This window comes from Nomascus leucogenys, chromosome 22a (genome assembly GCF_006542625.1).
Source record: "Nomascus leucogenys isolate Asia chromosome 22a, Asia_NLE_v1, whole genome shotgun sequence".
In the NCBI taxonomy this organism is placed as follows: Eukaryota; Metazoa; Chordata; class Mammalia; order Primates; family Hylobatidae; genus Nomascus; species Nomascus leucogenys.
In genome coordinates, this window is record NC_044402.1 from 115,568,413 (window position 1) to 115,588,026 (window position 19,614).

Genomic DNA, 19,614 nt, shown 5'->3' on the forward strand with positions numbered 1-19,614 from the left:
GTCCCATTTGTATTTCTTACAGAGCAATATCCTTACTCACATCCTTAATGCAAGCCTCTTGCAACCAGAAAAATTTTTCCTTCAGCCTTCTATTAGCCCAGTGGTTCTCAAGTGTGGATAATTCCCCTACCCCAGGGGACATTTGGCAATGTCTGGAGACATATTTGATTGTCACGACTGTGCATGGAGTGTCACTGGCATCTAGTGAGCAGAGGCTAGGGGTGCTGCTGAACATCCTACAATGCACAACACAACAAAGAATTATCTGGTCCCAGTTATCAGTAGTTGAGAATCAAGGTTGAGAAACCCTGTACGAGACAATGACAGATAATGGAATTATTCAACTCATCCCCATTTCCAGTCCCCATGACCAAATCAAATCAGGAGAGAGAAAAATCCTATTCAGGAACTCTAAATAGCTCCAAGGAAGTCTCAGACCCTGTATCTCATACTGGATATCTCTGGGAAGTATATGAAAGTATTGCACAAAACTTAGCTGTCCGCTGAATTCGGGACATAGGCCCATCTGATTCCAGAAAATTCAACCCTCTGGGTGAACCAACAAAACCTGGGTCAAATCACCAAGTAGCCCATGGCATCAGTTTACTAACTTTTACTGGACCCAGCCACATGCACGGTACGATGGGCATGGCTAAGGGCCTCTCCTCTAAGATGGTGAAGATGTAGATTCTGCCTCAGTGACATTTATAGGGCTCTATTTTGGAGTGGAATCCAATACGGGAAACATTTTGGATTTAAGAATTCCATCATTCTGAGGGAAAAAAAAAAAAAGCTAAACACTGAATAGATTTTACTTGTTCTCAGACATGTCTACCGATAGTTACGTTCAGGAAATGTCACATTTATATATATCGTCTTAATGGTAAAATGCATGTACTTCTACTGGGTATCTTTTTCCTATGAGTAGGAAACATCACTACCTGTATAAGTGGTACTGTGTGCCATGGCATAATCTATTTATAAGAGGAAACCCTATCAGGAAAGGGACATATGGCAAATCCTGGAAAGAAAATTCTGACATTCTTTTTTGTCTCTAAGGGTTAGTTAAATTTGTATATGTATTTTTTCTCATTTCCCCAGAATTACAATTACATGGGTATGTAGTGGCACCTGGAAACATAGGAGATTTGCTATAAGTCTAGTTCTGATCCCACTTCCAGATGACATTTGTCATTAACTTTTAACTGCAAATAAGGACTAAGGACACTGTAATGGTCTTGAGGCCCCCTCAGTGATTTGACGCAGTTGTCCTTCCTGGATATCCCAAACAGAAGTCACCCACAGGAAAATTTTAACTGTTTTAATTATTCATATTTCATCCTGACCCTCATTCTCTAAGGGTCATACATACTTTAGCTATGGATATCTGTCCACATTCAAAACATGTATCTCTTATAAGTGGCCCAGTTATAATCCAACAATCCGTATCAGTTAAAACATTAAGATTTAGAAATGACTTAATATGTTACTGTGTCTTAGGGTTTTTTATATTCTTAGGAAAGACTTTGGAGTTAGTTATAGTATATAGTGAGTAGAGGCTAACTAATGCATTTCTAAAATTTGTCGGGCTGTTATTATGAGCAGATTAGGGGGTATCCTACATGTATCAGGAACACATAGAATATGAGGAGAAGGAGATACCACCACTGTGTCTCTCAGATGACACTGTGCAGATTATGTTCTACCTAACCATGAAACAAGCAGATTAATTTGGCAACACTGCAAGGAAACGTGTAATCTCTCCATCACAGTCAGTAGCAAAGCTATCTGCCTATTCCTGTAAGCCAACTATGCAAGTGCCTCTATTTTTCCCTTTCACTGAATTCTGGCATTCTTTCTCCATGACCTATCTCAAATATACATTCCGCTATTCTGGTAACCACCACCCTATCTGTTCTCAATGACCACACTCTTAAAAGCCTCTGAAAGAACTCTCCTGGCATCTGCCCACCCACACCTATCTCCACTTCACTAATACACTCTCCAGTAAGATCCATATTCCTCAGGCAGAAACAATGTCTTATGGTACCTGTGTAACTATTCACCATTTGTTGTCTAATATTCTGGGCACAGTGAGACGTAAACAGACATTCATTACATTTACCATGTTATATAGCAGTTTACCTGTTATCTTGTCTCTCCGTCTCTCTTTCCCACTTGAACTGTAAGTTTATATAGGGCAAGACATATGCCTCATGCATTTCTCTATCTACAGTGACTTGCATAGCCTCCCGCATGCTGTACGAATTCATTATGTTCTTATTGAATGAATGGTTGGGCTTACATAATAATTAAGACATTCTTCTACTTTGTTTTTTGATAAATAAAATTTTAACCACTTTTATCAATTTCATTTCATAGTGATCAATGTTTCTGTTTAAATTACATGTAATTATGTTTTAATTCATCTATCTTTGTGATTTTAACTATGTAATAACAAAAATGTAATACTAACACAAGCTAGAGGAAAGTTTTAAAACTCTTAAATTCTTATTGTCCTTTCTTTTTACACTGATTTTAGCTAAAATGGTTACTAAATGGTTATAAATTAATCTAAAATTAATACAAGGAGAGACCTCTACATCCTTTCTCATCTATATAACCAAATGAAGGCAAACACCTGTTTTACTTTCAGTTATCTTACACTCCTAATAATATCTTTTGGTCAGTTTCTAAGCTCATCCATATTTTTCAATATTAAACAAAAGCCTTGGCACTTTAAAATTTGACCCGACTAAACTCTGATTAAATATTTTTTCAAGTTCTGCAGGAGCCATATAATAGGAGCAGAGGTACGAATTTAGAAGCTTCAGGCCATGAATGAGTGTCAACAGAAATAGGGAGCAAATCCACAGAGGCAATTGCCCCCAGGATCTCAGGAAAGCTGAATCCCTTCTCCAAATAATGACCCTGTGCGCTCTAGGGGATGATCTTTGCTATTCGCCAACTGTGTGAGCAATGGCACACGGCCAGGGGCTCCCATTGTGCTGATAGATTCTGAGAGGCAGTGTAAGGAGGAAAGAGAAGGGTAAGATCTGTGATGTTGGATCATCTGTTGTGCAAATGAGCAAGAAAACCATAAACGTAGTTGTTTCTTTTTTCAGACAGCTAGTTGGAGTCGATGCTGTGTACAGTGTTGGATTTTTTTTTTAAACATCTCATCCTGAAGCTAATGCTTAGAGATGTATGAATTTAATAACAGAAAGCTGGTGCCAGACGCAAAATCACATCAAAACACTTGGCGACTGGCCAACAAGTAGTGACTGCAGTGTGATCATGTCTTTCAGAAGAGCATTCTATTAAAAGAAACATGGCAGGCCTCTTTTGATGAGACCAAAGGTGGCATTTTTTCCCCCTCACTTATAGAACAGAAAAGGAAGACTGTTTTGTTTCCTAATGAGTCTATGCTGGTGAATCTTCCTTCACTAAAGGGAAGCAATTTTAGTGGAATTGTTTATCCAGTAAAATATATGCCAGTTTCATTGCACAGCTATATAAAGCATGAAAGTTAATAGCATGATGGGAAATATCATTAATGCAACTTTATTATTGTACATAATTTTATAAATTAAACTCCAATTACTTAGTAGTTTAGAGAAAATAGTGAATATACAGCAGTATACAACTTGAGCTAGATAAACTACCTGGAGGCAAAACTAAAATTAAGTAAAGCAGACATGATCAGTCATCTAAAGAATAATCAACAGATGATAAAATAAACCTGGACTTTAATCCTACTTCCAAAACCAACTCAGTGTCTCATCTCATGCAACCCCATGAATTTGGTTGTCTATAATATTAGATAGACAAATACTTCTTTAGAGGGAACTATAGTTATCTACTTCTTAGATACTGTTAATTATGTCCCTTATAATTCTTTGTAAAATGGTAATCCAGTTTGTAAATGATGGATATTAATTTTTCTCACAGCTCCTCTAATGCCTGGTTCACAAAATATCTGTCTCAAGTAAACCTCTTTGTGAAGATTTACCTGATTACCCCAGCTGAAAGCTCTCTTTCTGCTTTAAGTATAGAGGGTGTCTTGCTTCAGCTTCCCTCTGGCACTCTTCATTGTACTATCTCCTATTATTGTTATTGATTTAATGTTTTCCCTCCCCTGCTAGAACATCAGCATACATTATTGCTAATTCATCACTCACTTAGTGACAAACATAGAGACCATCAACATTGGAACAAGAAGGAATGCCATTCTTCTTCCATCCCACCTTTGCACTGACTATACAAGAGGGAATAGACACTAGCTGGCTGTGGTCTTCTTACAGAATTACACACTGGTGCTCATTGAGGTCATGCTTGTATATGCCTAGAACTGTGCCATTCTCATAGACAATGTATCATGTCATCTCCCCACTCAAAACTTTCAGATGGCTTCTCCTTATACTGAACACACAATGCGAATCCCCTTACCTTTTCTTTCATGATCGATTCTGCATGCTCTGGTCTCTGAGGTTCCTTTTCTACGTATCCCAATCCCTTTCCTCATCCCTTGCCATGTTGCAACCATGTTAGCTGACTTTTTGCTCTTCTAAATGGTTGGGTTTGTCCCCCACCTCAGGATCATTTGCTGTTTCTCGGCATGCAACACTCTCTTCCAGATATTCATATGCTGTTGCTGATTTTTCCTTGTCCTTGTTGGTCTCTACTGAAATGTCACTTCTAGCAGAGGCCTTCTTTTGACACTCTATTAAATCCCTACTTTATAATTTCTACCTGTTAACCTGCTTTATTTTCTCACTAGCACACTCATTATTATTTAATTACACTATTTATTTATTTGATCATGCTGTTGCTTTCCCTTCCTTTAGAATGCAAGTAACAAAAGGATAGAGAAACTGTTTTATTCACCTCTGTATCCCAGTGCCTAGAATGGTGCCTGGCACATAGAAGCCTCTCAGTCTATTAATATATTTTTTAAATAGATTAATAAATGAATGAATGAACATCAGATTGTTTTACGCATCAAGGCTAATTATTGAAACAACAAAATCAGTGTGAATCAGCAACCCAACAATTAGGGGTCCCAAGTTGTGTCTCATGACAATTCTTAACATGTTTATATTTTTTGCTAAACGGGTTGCAGTTGCACTCTTAAAGTATCACCTATATTATTTGACGACCAAAATAATGAGAATGTTATTAAAGGAGAAATTGTGCTACAGGCTAAGGAATTTAGTATTAAAGTTTGGCAACCAAATATCTATAATTATAGATAAATATAATATTTTCTTGAGAGATACTAAAAAAATACCTCTAACAGAATTAGCTCATGGTTGATTCAAGATTACAATATTGTTTTCAGTTCTGAAGACAGATAGGCTTCTGGAAGTCTTTTTAGGTTTAGAATCCCAGGAAGGAAAATTGAAGTTGTAAATGGTCAGGTTGTTAATGGCTTAGATTCCCTATTCATTCTTCAACTGCTCCTCACACCATAAAGCAGAACACGCATTAACCTCATTTAAAGGTTGCCATTCAATTACGTATACTTTTAACTTTATTACTTTGAATTTCAGGACCCTTAATTTCCTTTTTTGCACTTCCTGGTTTTTATTGTATCTCAAAGTATCACACATGGTAGTACCAGTACGTGATTCTTCCAGGATGATGGCCCTGATGCTTATCTTACACCTATGACATCTCATGCTTGTGATGAGTCTCAGGCAATGTGTCACTGATAATTTAAGGTTGGATAGAGAATCTTTGAGGGATGTAAAGGAGGCCTACCTTAGTCACCCATCTTATAAAGCAAATTTGAGACATTCACCCAAACTAGATTGTACTCAATCTCACATAAACACAGTTATTCCAGTTTGTACCTACTTTGTTATTTCATATTTAGATCATCACATTTATAGACATAGAAAACAAAATCGTGTATCTAAGCTTGCATGGCTTCCTGGCTATCTCAGAAGGAAACAAGATTTGATCTCTCAGAACAATTGAACAAACTTGAGAAGTGCCCCCACCTGTCTTTAAATAGTGCATCATCAATTCCTTTCCTACGAAGCAGATCTTGTGGGCCATAGGGTGTGTCTTTGCATTTAGAGTCTGTGTCACAGAGTAGGGTCTGCAGGAACGGGAAGAATCCAGTACTAGGAAGGTTTCGAGGTGCGAGGTAACCTAAAATTAAAAAAAACAGTCATTACGTCACTATGGCACATTTGCCTAGGAAACAAAATAAATGCAGTAACTCTGCTTTGTGAAGTTACCTCCTGGATTACCACTGTCCGGGTCCCCCAGCCGAGCCCCAACTCTTCAACTAACACTCACCACTGAGTAGGAGCAGTCTTGGAGGGTGTTATGTTTAACTTCCCTTTTCCGGATATGCTAAAAATGCCTGGTTACCCCATGAATTCCCTTCCTGGGATTTATTCTAAGGAAATACTTACAGGTAGTTGCAAGAATGTTTGCCAGAATGTTTTAAAAATAAATCACAGCGTATCCACATGATAAAACACAAAGCAGCCAATACAAATGTTGTCAATTAATACAAAAAGTGTTTATAACACATTGTTAGTTTAAAAGAACAGATCAGAAAACAGTATGAACAGAAGAGTTCTAATCTTTTAATACACACACGCACACACACACGTATACTAAAAAATCCAAAAGATTGCATCACCAAAATTTGATTGATGGCTTTTTTCCTGGTTAGTGTACTTCATTTCATTTTCTTCCTTTTGACTGTATATTAACTGTGTGTTATCACAATTTACATGTCTTCTTTTGTAATCAAAGTAGGTATAAATGCAGCCATTCTTCCAGAACCCAGGAGCTATTTTTGGTCTCTTTAAAATTTAACATTTTAATTATCCTATATACACAACTTCTTTTTCCTATTTAAAAACCAATAGAGAACGGTATGAATGAAAATGCAAATTTTCTCCAAAATTAAAGTCATACAAAAGAGTAATTTTAATAGTAAGGGATTTTGTAAACTTTAACATTTCCTTTATAAAATACGATGATGGCATACACACGAGTCATGACAATAGGCAAGCTGGGAAACACACATCTTTTCACAATTAGGTTTGGTATGAAAACATTAGATTTCTTCCTTTGCGGGAATACGCAGACAATGAACTTTCAAAAAAGGCAAGTTTAGGAAAATTAAGGCTAAAAAGCAAAACTTGCATCTCCTTATGGATGTGTTAAAAAAAAAAAAAAAAAAAAAAAAAAAGAGTGCCAGTACAGGTCTGTTTTCATTTTAAAGAGAAAGGAGAAAAGTGAAAAAAAAAAGAAAGAGAGAATGGTAAGAGCAACATGGCCATGCATTAATCTACCAGTAGAAAGCATAAATAGGTATTTGATTCCAGTAACTTAAATATAGGTCTATATAAAGAAAGAGCTGGGGGGAAAAATAAAGAAGGGAAAATATGAAAGCTTGCCAGAAGAAAAGCAAAGAGGGAAAAATAGAGATTGGAGAATGCTCTACTGTTGACCTTAAAGATGGCGGAAAAAGCTGTAAGTCAAGGAATGTGGGGAGCCTCTAGAACTTCTAACTAGAACAATCTAGAAGACAGCTTTTCCTCTAGAGGGTCCAGAAGGAATGCAGCCCTGCTGACATCTTGGATTTTAGCTCGCTGAGACCAAATTCTGGACTTCTGACCTCCAGAACTGTAAAATAATAAGTTTGTGTTGTTTTAAGACACTCCATTTAGGGTAATTTATCACAGTAACTTTAGAAAAAATAGTTTAGAAATTAATACCAGTATGAATGAAGGATTTGAAAACTCGGAAGAAATTGGAGAGAACTGAAGCCCACCAAACTATTCACTAGTTCCTTCCACGTGGACCCTCTTTGACACCAGAGAGATTAGTGCCTCTCCTAATGTTAAACCTAAGTGAAAATTGCAGTGAACCAATAATAATTCCCACCACTGCTTTCATTGTATGCAATTCCCTGAATAAAATAGAGAGTAGCTGCTAAACTGCCTGTTAGCTTTTCATGTCATCCCTCTGAAACAAAATTTTACCACAGTAAACTGTATATGGCAAGACCTTTTAAAGTCTGCAGTGGAGGTTCACCATTCATGGTAATCCACTCTGTTACACAGATCTCCGCTGTAGCCTCTCAACTCAGGGTGTGGGACTGCAAATGAGCTTATTCCTATCTCTCTCAAACACATGCAGTGGCTGATTTGAATGGAAGATAGATGGAAGGGCAACAGAAAGAGATGACCAGATGACCCCTCTGCTCTATGCCACTTATCAGCGTGATGGTGTGGCTGAGTCAGGCAGTACTGAAAAAATGAGACACTCAAGAAAAGCCATGTTGCAATACAAAGAAAGAGAAAGAAGGAAAAAGATGTCATGGAAAAAAGAGCTTTCAGTGACATCAAATTACCTTTCCTGGCATTCATTACAAATTGCAAATGATTTGAGAGGAATTTGAAGGAATTTAACCCACAACATTCTTTGGTATGATATCTACAGAGGACAAACCTAATTTATAGGAAAATTCATCACAGAGTTTCTTTAAAAATAAACTCCCATGGTGTTGAAAGTATAGACAGTCTATGCTTTGCACAGTTTTTTGATAATGGATTTTTAACATGTTACATGGGATCGTGCAAATGAGGAATTGATTCAGGCATGCACAAGTTTCAGCTAACAGGGTGCCATGCAGAGTATGGATGGCTTGCATTATTTGTCTTGCCATAATCTTTTAATCAAGACCTATACCCTCATCACTGTAAGGGTGCCTGTTGCAACAACAATAACAACAGTGATTTATTAAGTATCTACTGTATCCCATGTACTGTGCTAGGCATGTAACATTTACTTATGTTATTCATCCTTCCTTGACATCTATAATATACTTTCTCATATACATCAACTTTTCATAAATTCTGGAAATCCTCTAGAAGTGATGTCTGAATTAAATAGAATTAAATTTCCTGTAGCTTTCTTGTAAAAAAATGATATTTTTCCCATTCTCTTCCCATCTGTCATGTATACAAATAAAAAGAGCAATGGCGGAATCAAACTGTTACACATTTTAAAGAGCTGCTAATTTTAACTTGAGCCCATTCTATCCTTGAAGGTGTTTCTGGCACTTTCAGTTCTGAAATTACATTCCCCATTAAGTTCCCCAGTGCTAGGATAAAGAAAAAAGAGAAGCCTCTCTCTCTCTTTCACAAAACTTCCACGCAGCAAGCATAGGAATTGCAAAATTAAGGCTAATAATTGAGTGTCTATGTTCCCAGCCAAAGCACAAATTTAAGGACACAAGTAAAGGAAGATCATGATTGTGCAAACCATGGCAGCCCCATACAAGTAAAAATAATAATAAAAAAAAAATCTCAGGCAGGGTTTTGAGACAGAGTGTTTAAGCAGGATAAAGTCCATGGTACCATGATTCCCGAAAGTCTTATCCCAGGATAACATTCATGCCCATCTCCAGGAGAAAAGCTATTGAAGAATCTGCCGATTTCATAGGGTCGAATTCAGAAGATGTCAGCATCATCTGGGAGTAGGGTGAGGTATGTGTTGGTTGGCAAAATCCAAAGCTGGTTATGGCTTAGTTTCTCAGGGGCCCCAGGCAAAGGCAGTGAGCAACCAGCCACCCATGGGTGGAGAGAGGTCATTCTCATTGAATGGATACAGTCTACCTCATTGACACTGTCCAGTCATAACACTGACACAATCCACATTATTTCAAGGAGTTGAATCAAACCAAACTATGAAACAATTTTGGGAACAAACCACCAATTAACTCAGCTTTAAAGTAAATCAGATTCATTTTTCATTGCTGTAAGAATGAAACTAGAATTACAAAAAGAATCAGTTCTAAGAATTTTTTAAATGTATGCTTTGTAAACAATTGTGGTATCAGTGGATATATGTAATGTTTACCTCAAAGGGAGATCAATTTTGATTTTCCTTTTCCTTTCCTCGCAAAAGACTCTATTCCGAACACTGTCAATGTGACAGAATGTAAAGATTAGAGTGATGGTTGTCCAAGTTTGATCCTTGGACCAACAATATCAGTGTCACCTGGGAACTTATTAGAAATAAAAATTTCAGATCCCACCCCAGATCTCCTTAATCAGAAACTCCGGGGGTGGGTTCATCAATCTGTGTTTTAATAAGCTCTCTAGGTAATTCTGATGCACAGTGAAGTTTGGGAATCACTGGATTAGACTACAAAGCTTTTCATGAGAATCAGTAAATATTTTTAAGCTTGTGGGCCATACTGTCTCCATTACAATTACTGAATTTTGCAATTAGAGTATGAAAGCAGCCATAGACAATGGGTGCCTCAATGAGCCTGGTTGTATTCCAGTAAAACTTTATTTATGGCAATAGGCTGGAATTGGCCCACGGGCTGTAGTTTGCTGACTCCTGCGAGGATAGCCTTTCTTACAGGCATCTCCCTCCTTCTCCTGCCTTGTTCACTTCCTGTTTTCACTTTCTCCCACATCCTTCTTTTCCTCTTCCCTCGTTGCATCTAATCGACTTAATTCTTTTTCCTCTATTTCTTAATGTCTTCTTCTTTCCTTTTCACTCACGACTTCCTCTTTTCATTCAATTTCCAACTCTTCTTTTCCCTTTTTCTCCTGATGCTGCCTTTCCTCCCTGCTCCCCTCTCTGTATTCATTGATGCAGCCGAGAATGCAGTTGTCTCTCAATGTCTTCCTTTACTTTGTCTTTTTCACCACCATAGAAGAATTTTGACTCACTTCCGTAATAAATTCAGGAGCACATTGCTCATTGGTACTGTCTAGAGAAGTGCTATTTTCTATCTATTTTATTATTGCAGAAAGTTATGCCATGGTCTTTTCAGGAATGAAGCTACTTTCATTTGAAATCATTAGGCTCTGGAAATATTCTGTAGGCTGCCTTGGTGACATTTGTACATATTATAGCAATGGTAGAATCAGAGGCTTTCCACTGTTTCATTCTGTTTTTCTCAAAACAGGTCAGAAGACAACCTAGTCAGTATTTTTTTATTTCCAGGTGAAAGGCATTTATTTAGTCTTTACCCCAGTGAAGAATAGAATGATACATTTTGGAAGTAAAATTCTGACTTTTTAAAAAATATATGGAGTTACTCATTTGAGAGCATTATATTTTTCCTAATTTCTTTGGATACAGGGTCACAGTGGCAGAATAAGTGTCAGGCCTTCTGATCATGCAAATAATATCTCCTTGTCAAGCACCACGACAGGGACTTAACACCATAACAAGAGTACAGAATGAGAGAAGCATATCAAAAATATCACCCGTAAACAATCAAATACCTAAATGTGAATTTTCAAAACATAGGAAAGGAAATGAATCTTAGAAGCATATTTGTAATAATTTATTAAAGTTTTTTTTAATCTTCTTGTAGTTTTCAAGCACGTTTTGTTCTCGATTACATTCGAAAAGACAAGTTAAATTGTAAATGATATAAACTTGGCCTTTCAAAGTAGTTCGTAACATTATAGCAGGAGCCTGTAGATCTGTTCCTGTTCTCCTTCGCATGCACCTTTCATTTGAGGGATCAGTCTACTTACTGAGGGGAGGTGTCCTGTCCACCACCCACCTTCAGATAAAATCAAATACACCAGCTCTTCCTGATTCCAGTCCCTTGGAATGAGGGTTTCTACAACTATGTAGCCTAGAGTGACTTTAGCCTAGGGCTAAAAACCAATATGACTTCGAACCTGCAAATAGAGACCCTAACCTAGTAAAATTGCATCTTTTTAAGAGACTGGATAAAAAAATAAGCTATTTAAAAGAAAGAAAAAACCTTACACAGTTCTTAGCACAATGCTTTACACATTGTAAACAATTATTAAATATGTGAATAAATGCATGGCTGTAGGAACCCCTGGGGGTATCCGAGGAAGACTGCACGACTCAAGACTCTAACCTAATATACATCGTTATGTTTATCGTTTGTAGGACAAAGATTCAAATTGTATCCCAATGTTATAGTAAGTTCAAGGGATAATATTGCATTATATTCACATGCCTTGCAAAATAGATTTAATTGATTAATAAAATCAATAATATTTATTGTTGTAGGGCCTTTCGTTATTGGTTTTTCTGAAAATCTGACTAACACACATTGACATCCATAAATGTCAACCTCTGGATTTATTATCCACAAAGTGAATCCATTCGCCATCTATTCAATAATATTTACTGGGCAGGTATTGTGTGCTTGGCACCAAGAAAGGTGTTAAGTAGGGTTCATCATTATATTTTTTAAAAACTTGTTCATCTTAACAGTTAAAAAATATTACTCTGGGTTATTATGGAAAGAGAGAAAAAGACAGAGAGTATGTGAATCTGGTTTACAAGGTCATCACAGTTTTATTAAGTAAAATGCATATAGAAATCATTTGTTTTCCTGAACTGCCAGAAATATTGTGTACTAAAAAGTGTATATTTGAAAACAAACAAAAGACATTGGTTAAAAAATAAACCTTCAGCTAGGAGCAAGGCCTCACACCTATACTCTCGCACTTTGGGATGCCAAGAAGGATGGATTGTTTAAGCCCAGCAGTTCAAGACAAAGCCTGGGCAACATGGTGAAACCCTGTTTCTACAAAAAATACACACTCAAAAAAACCCACAAACTATCTCGGCATGGTGGTATGGGCCTGCAGTCCCACCTACTCCAGAGGCTGAGGTAGGAGGATTGCTTGAGCTCAGGCGTTCAAGGCTGCAGTGAACCGTGATCATGCCACAACACTCCAGCCTGGGCAACAGAGTGAGATCCTGTCTCAAATAAAAATAAAATAAAATAAAATAAAATAAAATAAGAAATAAATCTTCATGGTTTTGAAGGAATTTAACAAACATCATTTCATACAAGCTCCATGACAATTCTGCAAGATAGGCAGGTTGAGGGTTTATGCCCATTTTGTAGATAACCTCCGAGAAATCAAGCAATTTTGTCAAAGTCCAAATAAATAATTAATAATAAACTAACATAAATAATAAAATGCCAGAGATGGATCTAGAACTATATGATAGATTACAGTAATGAAAACAACATGTTCAGCTAAGCTTCAGAATCTTAGAGGAGGAAAGAGACTGAGAATTTGAAAAACAGGTACACTTCTAGTTTTGCTGTTGAATCACTGAATCACCAGGGGGTAAATTAACCTAGGACTCTATTTCCACACCTCCCAAATTGAATTTTTTTTGGGATTTTGCCATCTCACAGGGCACAGGGAAGATCAATTAGGCAATGCTTGTGTAAGGTACTATAAGCATTGAAGACACAAGGCCCCATGGAACCATGAGTTGCCATTGCTCATCGGGCTCCTCTTGCATCATTCATCTTATTTTCCACTTGCTGGCTGTGGCTTCCCTGCTCGACCTGGTCTCCCGGCTCGTGCCTTGAGCCAGTGAATGGTTTGGAGTGTTGCATGATGCACTTCTCTTCCTAGTAATTCATAATATGTACCTGTATCAACCGGTGTAGTGTTTAAATTACTGTGTGCTCAGTGGGTGTGGTGCCATGATACATTCTCCCTCCTTCTCCCCAGGCAAGTCTTGCTTCATAGCACAGATTCTTTTCCAAGTTCAAATCCATTGGCAAAAAGGTAGACTGTAGGTGGTAATGAGGGCTGAGGCAAGATGCCTAATCCTGAAAGCAGTGATTAAGGAGGTCCTGTACTCAAAATATTGACACCTGAATATGTTCAATTGCTACAGCCACAAGGAACAAGAACAAACCTTGGGTCATTTGGGTGGGTGTCCTACAATGTCGGGATCTTTCTGACATCCTCTGCATCCCTCGTAGCTGCTGCCAAGTACCACAGCCAGACGGATTTTGAAAGGTACAAAAAGTGTCCCTATGGATAGGACATAGGGACACTTTTCATACCTTGAGACTCTGGCTATGAAACTATAGGCAAGAGGCATTGGGGAAAGATCTCTGCCTTCTTTATATTGTTGGCTTATTGCTATTATTATTTTTTAAGGGAAGCAGAGTTTTTAGAAGGCAGTCTGGACTCAGGACCTTGCCGTCTCTTTGGATGTTATCTCTTTGACCCTTTAGTGTACACTTGAATTGATGGTCAGCCCAGAAGACTCCATAACCCCACCTTCCTGCATGTCCAGACCAAAATGTAGCTCCTTCTTTTCTGAAGGTTAAGGAGACCCTGCTGGGTGATGGGTTCCAAAGATCATGGCCTGGTCTCTTTAAATTTTAAACAAAATGTTTTGATTCAAGGCTGGGAGATATAACAGTAACAAATACATGGCAGATAATAAACTCCCTTGTGGACTGAATCTGGGGGAAGTTTAAAAATAAAAATCTCACTCATACTTTCAAAACATTTCCACTTAACAAGGAATGTTGAGCTCTTGGCCAGGTTCGGTGGCTCACGCCTGTAATCCCAGCACTTTGGGAGGCCAAGGTGGGTGGATCACGAGGTCAGGAGTTCGAGACCAGCCTGGCCAACATGGTGAAACCCTGTCTCTACTAAAAATACAAAAATTAGCTGGGCGTGGTGGCAGGCACCTGTAACCCCAGCTACTTGGGAAGCTGAGGCAGGAGAACTGCTTGAACCCGGGAGGCAGAGGTTGCAGTGAGCTGAGATCACGCCATTGCACTCCAGACTGGGTGACAGAGCAAGACTCTGTCTCCAAAAAAAAAGAAAGAAAGAAAAGAAACAAGGAATGTTGAGTTCTATGGCTCATCTGGGGTGAGTAGGGTTTATTAGTCTTGTTAGATAAACCTTACAGTAACTGACATTTTGCTTTTCTGAAACTTGTCTTTTAGTAACAAAAATTCACAATTGCATTTTAAAAAATCTCCCTGCTATGGCCATTTGCAAATAGAATCCTGGCAACTATTTTTACCCTCTAAATATAAATTAAATTTTTTTTAAATAGACCCCTAGAATCTCATTTCGTTGTAGGACATTCTCCCTGTAAAATTTAGCCTCCTAATTCTCCTTAGATGCAGCTAACCAGGAGATGGTTTTTAGCCTCTGGGCAGGTCTGAATTAACTTGGGTACTCAACACTGGGTATGACTGTGCTGATTGGTCATATCAGAAAGGCCGGTGCTGGTGGGTAAACAGCCACTATGCTGAGCCCCATCAGTTGCAGCCCGTCCCCTGAGATATTCTCCCTTTCCACAGATCCAGCAACACCACTTAGCATCCAGGAAAGGAGGGGTACCCTGGAGGAATGGTACACTGGGGGAGTGGTACTTCCTGCAGCGCCACTGCATCTGTTCTGATTGAGGAGGGAAGTGCTGTGCTGATAGTTAACTGTGTTGCTGATCACCTAGGCATCTAGGAGTTAACTCACAAAGCCTGCACTGAGAGAACGAGTTGAGGATTTAATTCCTCTCCTGTTACTATGATCTCCAATGTGATGTTGGGGTTTGGAGGAGTAGAATGGGGAAGCATCAAAGATTTCTCTAAACCAGACTCTGGGGCCAAATGAGTTTAGGAAACTAAACTGTATCTCCCCTTCTGGGAAAGCCAGAATAAATTTGCCTATTAAAGACTCTGAAAAGTTTTTCAGTAAAAAACCTGAATAACCTTGGTTAATTCCAGATTTCCACGATCTGATTACAGAACATGTTTTCCTTTCCTTCTTTAAATTTTTCTTCCTGTTTTTTAGGGTAGCATTGGATAATATCCTGGGAATGAATATTCCATGGGGCACACTTTGGAAGACAGAGCCTTAATCCATGATCTCACATATTCCCAGCTGAAAGGATGCCTGGAATTGAAAAGTTGTTTCTCCCCCTCTCAGGAAGAAACTTCTTACATGAGAAAATATTTCGGTTTCAAGTCTTAATGTACTAAAACTTATTTGTAAACTGTCACCTTGCTAATATGGCTTACAGATGGTAATTCAGCAAGCACCTTAGTGTTTGTGCATTACTGTTTGTGGCAGTCCCTCAGCAAAACCTATCTCAGACATTGCCTGGAGAAGGGAGTTTCATTCTAGAAGGATTTGAGGAGGCTTATTAAAGTACACACTCTATAATGGGGAAAAATAATGAGGGACTCAGAAGAGAACAAACAAGGATAGGAAAAAATAAAGCCAATACAATAATATGGGCCACAGGTCTGTGTATATTGATAGAGGTTGGCCACAAATTTGGATCTGGGTGTCAAAGAAATACAGAAATGTGATCATTTACCGAGTTCACAGTGTCCATAAAATAAAAAAATAAATAAATAAATAGGCCAAGCATGGAGGCTCATGCCTGTTAATCCCAGCACTTTAGGAGGCCAAGGTGGGCAGATCATGAGGTCAGGAGATCGAGAACATCCTGGTCAACATGGTAAAACCCCATCTCTACCAAAAATACAAAAATTAGCTGGGTGTAGTGGTATGCGCCTGTAGTCCCAGCTACTTGGGAGGCTGAGGCAGGAGAATCACTTGAACCCAGGAGGCGGGGGTTGCAGTGAGCCAAGATCATGCCACTGTACTCAAGCCTGGGCAACAGAGTGAGACTCTGTCTCAAAAAATAAAAATAAATAAATAAATAAATGTACTGGGATAGATACAGCTTTTACTATACAGAGAGAAATCACACTTGTCAGGCACTACAGGGCTTCACTTTAGTGAGTCAGATGTGAGAGTGTATTTACCCCCCACCACCAATGCATGGGAGCTTCAGTGAAAGTGATGCATTATTCTAGTGGCCAATTCTTAGCAGGAGGGAGACGGAGGTGTTTGCCACTTGCAGGCAAAGAGGGGGAAACTTGAGTAATGTTCTCCCTTCGCCACTTCTAAAGGGGTCACTGCCAATTTGGGCCACCATCATCATGATACGAGTGTACAGAATATCAAGAAAGATAGTGAAAATAGTGTAAAGTTGTTAGGGGTTAATCGGAGAAAATGTCCTTTTCAACTTCTTCCCCAAATCTTTGCCCTTCTAGTAACCTGAGCTAACTTATGAGTTATTGCCCGGAACTATATACTGGCAAAATTTTCAGGAAGTACTCTAGTGAGTGAAGGTTCAGACAGGAGCAAGAGTCAAAAAGCATCCTCTTAATCCTAGCTTTGCAAATGATTTATTGTGCAACCATAACCCTGTATCTTGAGTCAATTTCCTCACTTATGCAGGAAAAAAAAATCTGGGCCATCCATCCATCACAACTGTCCCAAGTAGAAGAATCCCCTATAAAAGGAGATGAGCATGTTCCAGTATTAAGCACTTAAAATGAAGATTATGTTTGGAAATCAAAATGTAATTTTGAGAACCCATTAAAAGTAATGAAATGGAGAAAAAAAATTTAGTAATTACCCCAATAGAGGTATGTTACTAACAACTATCTTTTCACTTGGAAATCTGACTCAGTTATTATCACAGTGAATTTTGTGTGCTATGGTGTAAAACTAAAAGCCAGTGAAATTTATTGCTGGGATCACTGTATGGAAAAAAAAATAGACCTCATCAAGGCAGAAGCTTAGTCACTTCTTTAATTCAACAGATGGTCTATTCACTCGGGAAGCTCGAAGTCTGGTTCCAGATCCTATCACTCCTTAACAGTTTGTGTAATATTTAGGTCTTTGGTATTCATATTCCACCTATTTACAAATGATACTTGTGACAGCCCACCAGTGGAAAATGTGTGTCACAACCTTTTCTTTCCAGCAGCACTGCTGACAGGTAGCAAAACCCCATCTTCTCGTCAGACTTGACTTTTTTCCTCAACCAAAGATTTCCTTGCCAAGACCTCTGCCAATCGCAAAGAGACAATTTATGTGACCCGTGGCTTGCTTTGTATCCCACAACATGTTACTGGCCTTCTCCCTCCCTCTTTGCAGATCCATTTTTCATCAAACTTACTGTCTCATTAAAGGGAAAAACAGCAGAGAAAAATTCCCTGGTGGTATGTTCCCACGCTGTACAGTTAAAATTTATCTTTAAAAATATTTTAACGTAGCAATTAGTATTTCTGGTTTTTTTTTTAAGAAAAAGTTCTTTTTTTTCTGAAAAGAAAACACTTCAGAAAAATACACAGGAAAACCAAGAGATTCCGTTTTACATCTATCAGATTGGCAAAAGTTTAAAACAAAGTGTTGAGAGGATATGGAGGAATGGGAACTCTCATCCCATGGTGGGGAAAAGCAAATTGGTAAAGCTAGTATGGAAAGCATTTGGCCACATTTGACAAAGTTTAAAGTGTGCCTAAGTCTAGAGGGGTACTCTAGAAAAACACACACATGTGCAAAAGGAGACATATAAAAGAATATCCATTATGGTAATAAATTGAAAGTGTTCATCAAAAGACCATGGACAAATAGATTGTGATATATTTATGCATGGAGTACATGGGTCAAAGTGAATAAACTCAAGCTGCCTAAATCAATGGAGATAAACTATACAGCACAGTGCTGAGCAAAACATTATGTTGAGCCCAAAAAGCTTAATGCAAAAGGATGTGCGAGTGGGATGCCATTTACATAACATTTAGACACTTGAAAAATAATACTATGTGATGTAGTCAAGTAAATAAACATATAGTAAAAAATATAAAACAAGCATAAGAATTTTACACACTGAATTAGTGATAATGGTTTCCTTCAGGAACAGAAGGAAGAAGGCAGGAAGGGAGGGAGAAAATGGAACCTACTTGGTTTACACAGGGGCCTCCAAGGTACATTTAATGTTTGATTTCTTTTAAATGATAACACCGATGCTGAGACAAATATGACATCAAAATATTAGAGTCTGATAAAGTTGGGCAGTAGATACATGAAGGTCTGTTATTTCTGTGCTTGCCAATGTGTTTGAAATATTTCACAATTTTCTTAATAATGATGTATTGGAATTGCATTCGACCATAACTAGGTTTAGTTACAAAGTACCAGAGACGGCTCATTACAACGTAAGCTTACCTACAAGCCAGTTCAAGAATAGCTTTATAACAATGCTCTCTGAGTTGATAAATTCCATTCTTTGGTTTTATCAATTTTGTGGGTAACTCATTTACCTAGGTTTTATTTTTTTACGCACTGTCCTCCTTGCCCTGTTTATTATGATACTAGCTGGGATTTCTCTTCCTGAGGGGTAGAGCTAATTCAGAGCTCATTAAATGCATAACTCCAAACTGTTCCATTATATATTACCTCTATCTTCTCTCCACTGAGAATCATCTGCTATTGTGTTTGCTCCATTACCGAGCTAAATTTAGTCCTTCAAGAGTCTCTCATAATCCTTCAAACTTCTGGTTGTTGGCAAACATGTGCCATTTATTTGTATTGCTTCTGAATTATTAACAAGTATGTTTTTAAATTGTCTCTAGGTTTCTAAAAGTCAACTCACTGTTCAATGAATGCTGTGCCCTCATTTTACATATTTGCCCATCTCCGCTGGTTTTTGGAATCTGAGATCGGACCTTTTATCTATTATTAAATTATACCTCAAATTACTTAATGCAACAGTTGTTCATAGCCTTGTGGGAAGATCACACACAAAAAATGTAAAGCACTAGATGTTCCTAACCACAAATATTCAGTCAATCCTTTCAAGGAATTTCCACAGATTAGAAAGACACAACCTAATTTATTAAAACAATACCATGTTTGCTGCCTGTGCAGTCATTGCTTTTTCCTGTGAAAGGTAAAATTTGCTCAACTCCTAATG

The 19,614-nt window shown here is 38.1% G+C and overlaps 1 protein-coding gene across 1 annotated transcript in view; it reads right to left on the bottom strand.

The window, feature by feature from the left end:
- Positions 1 to 19,614, bottom strand: part of ABCA12 (ATP binding cassette subfamily A member 12) — a 216,674-nt gene that overhangs the window by 129,588 nt on the left and 67,472 nt on the right. The window contains exon 3 of the mRNA XM_030802777.1: positions 6,006 to 6,159. Within this exon, the coding sequence (XP_030658637.1) occupies positions 6,006 to 6,159 (154 nt within the window). The remainder of the gene's footprint in view (positions 1 to 6,005; positions 6,160 to 19,614) is intronic.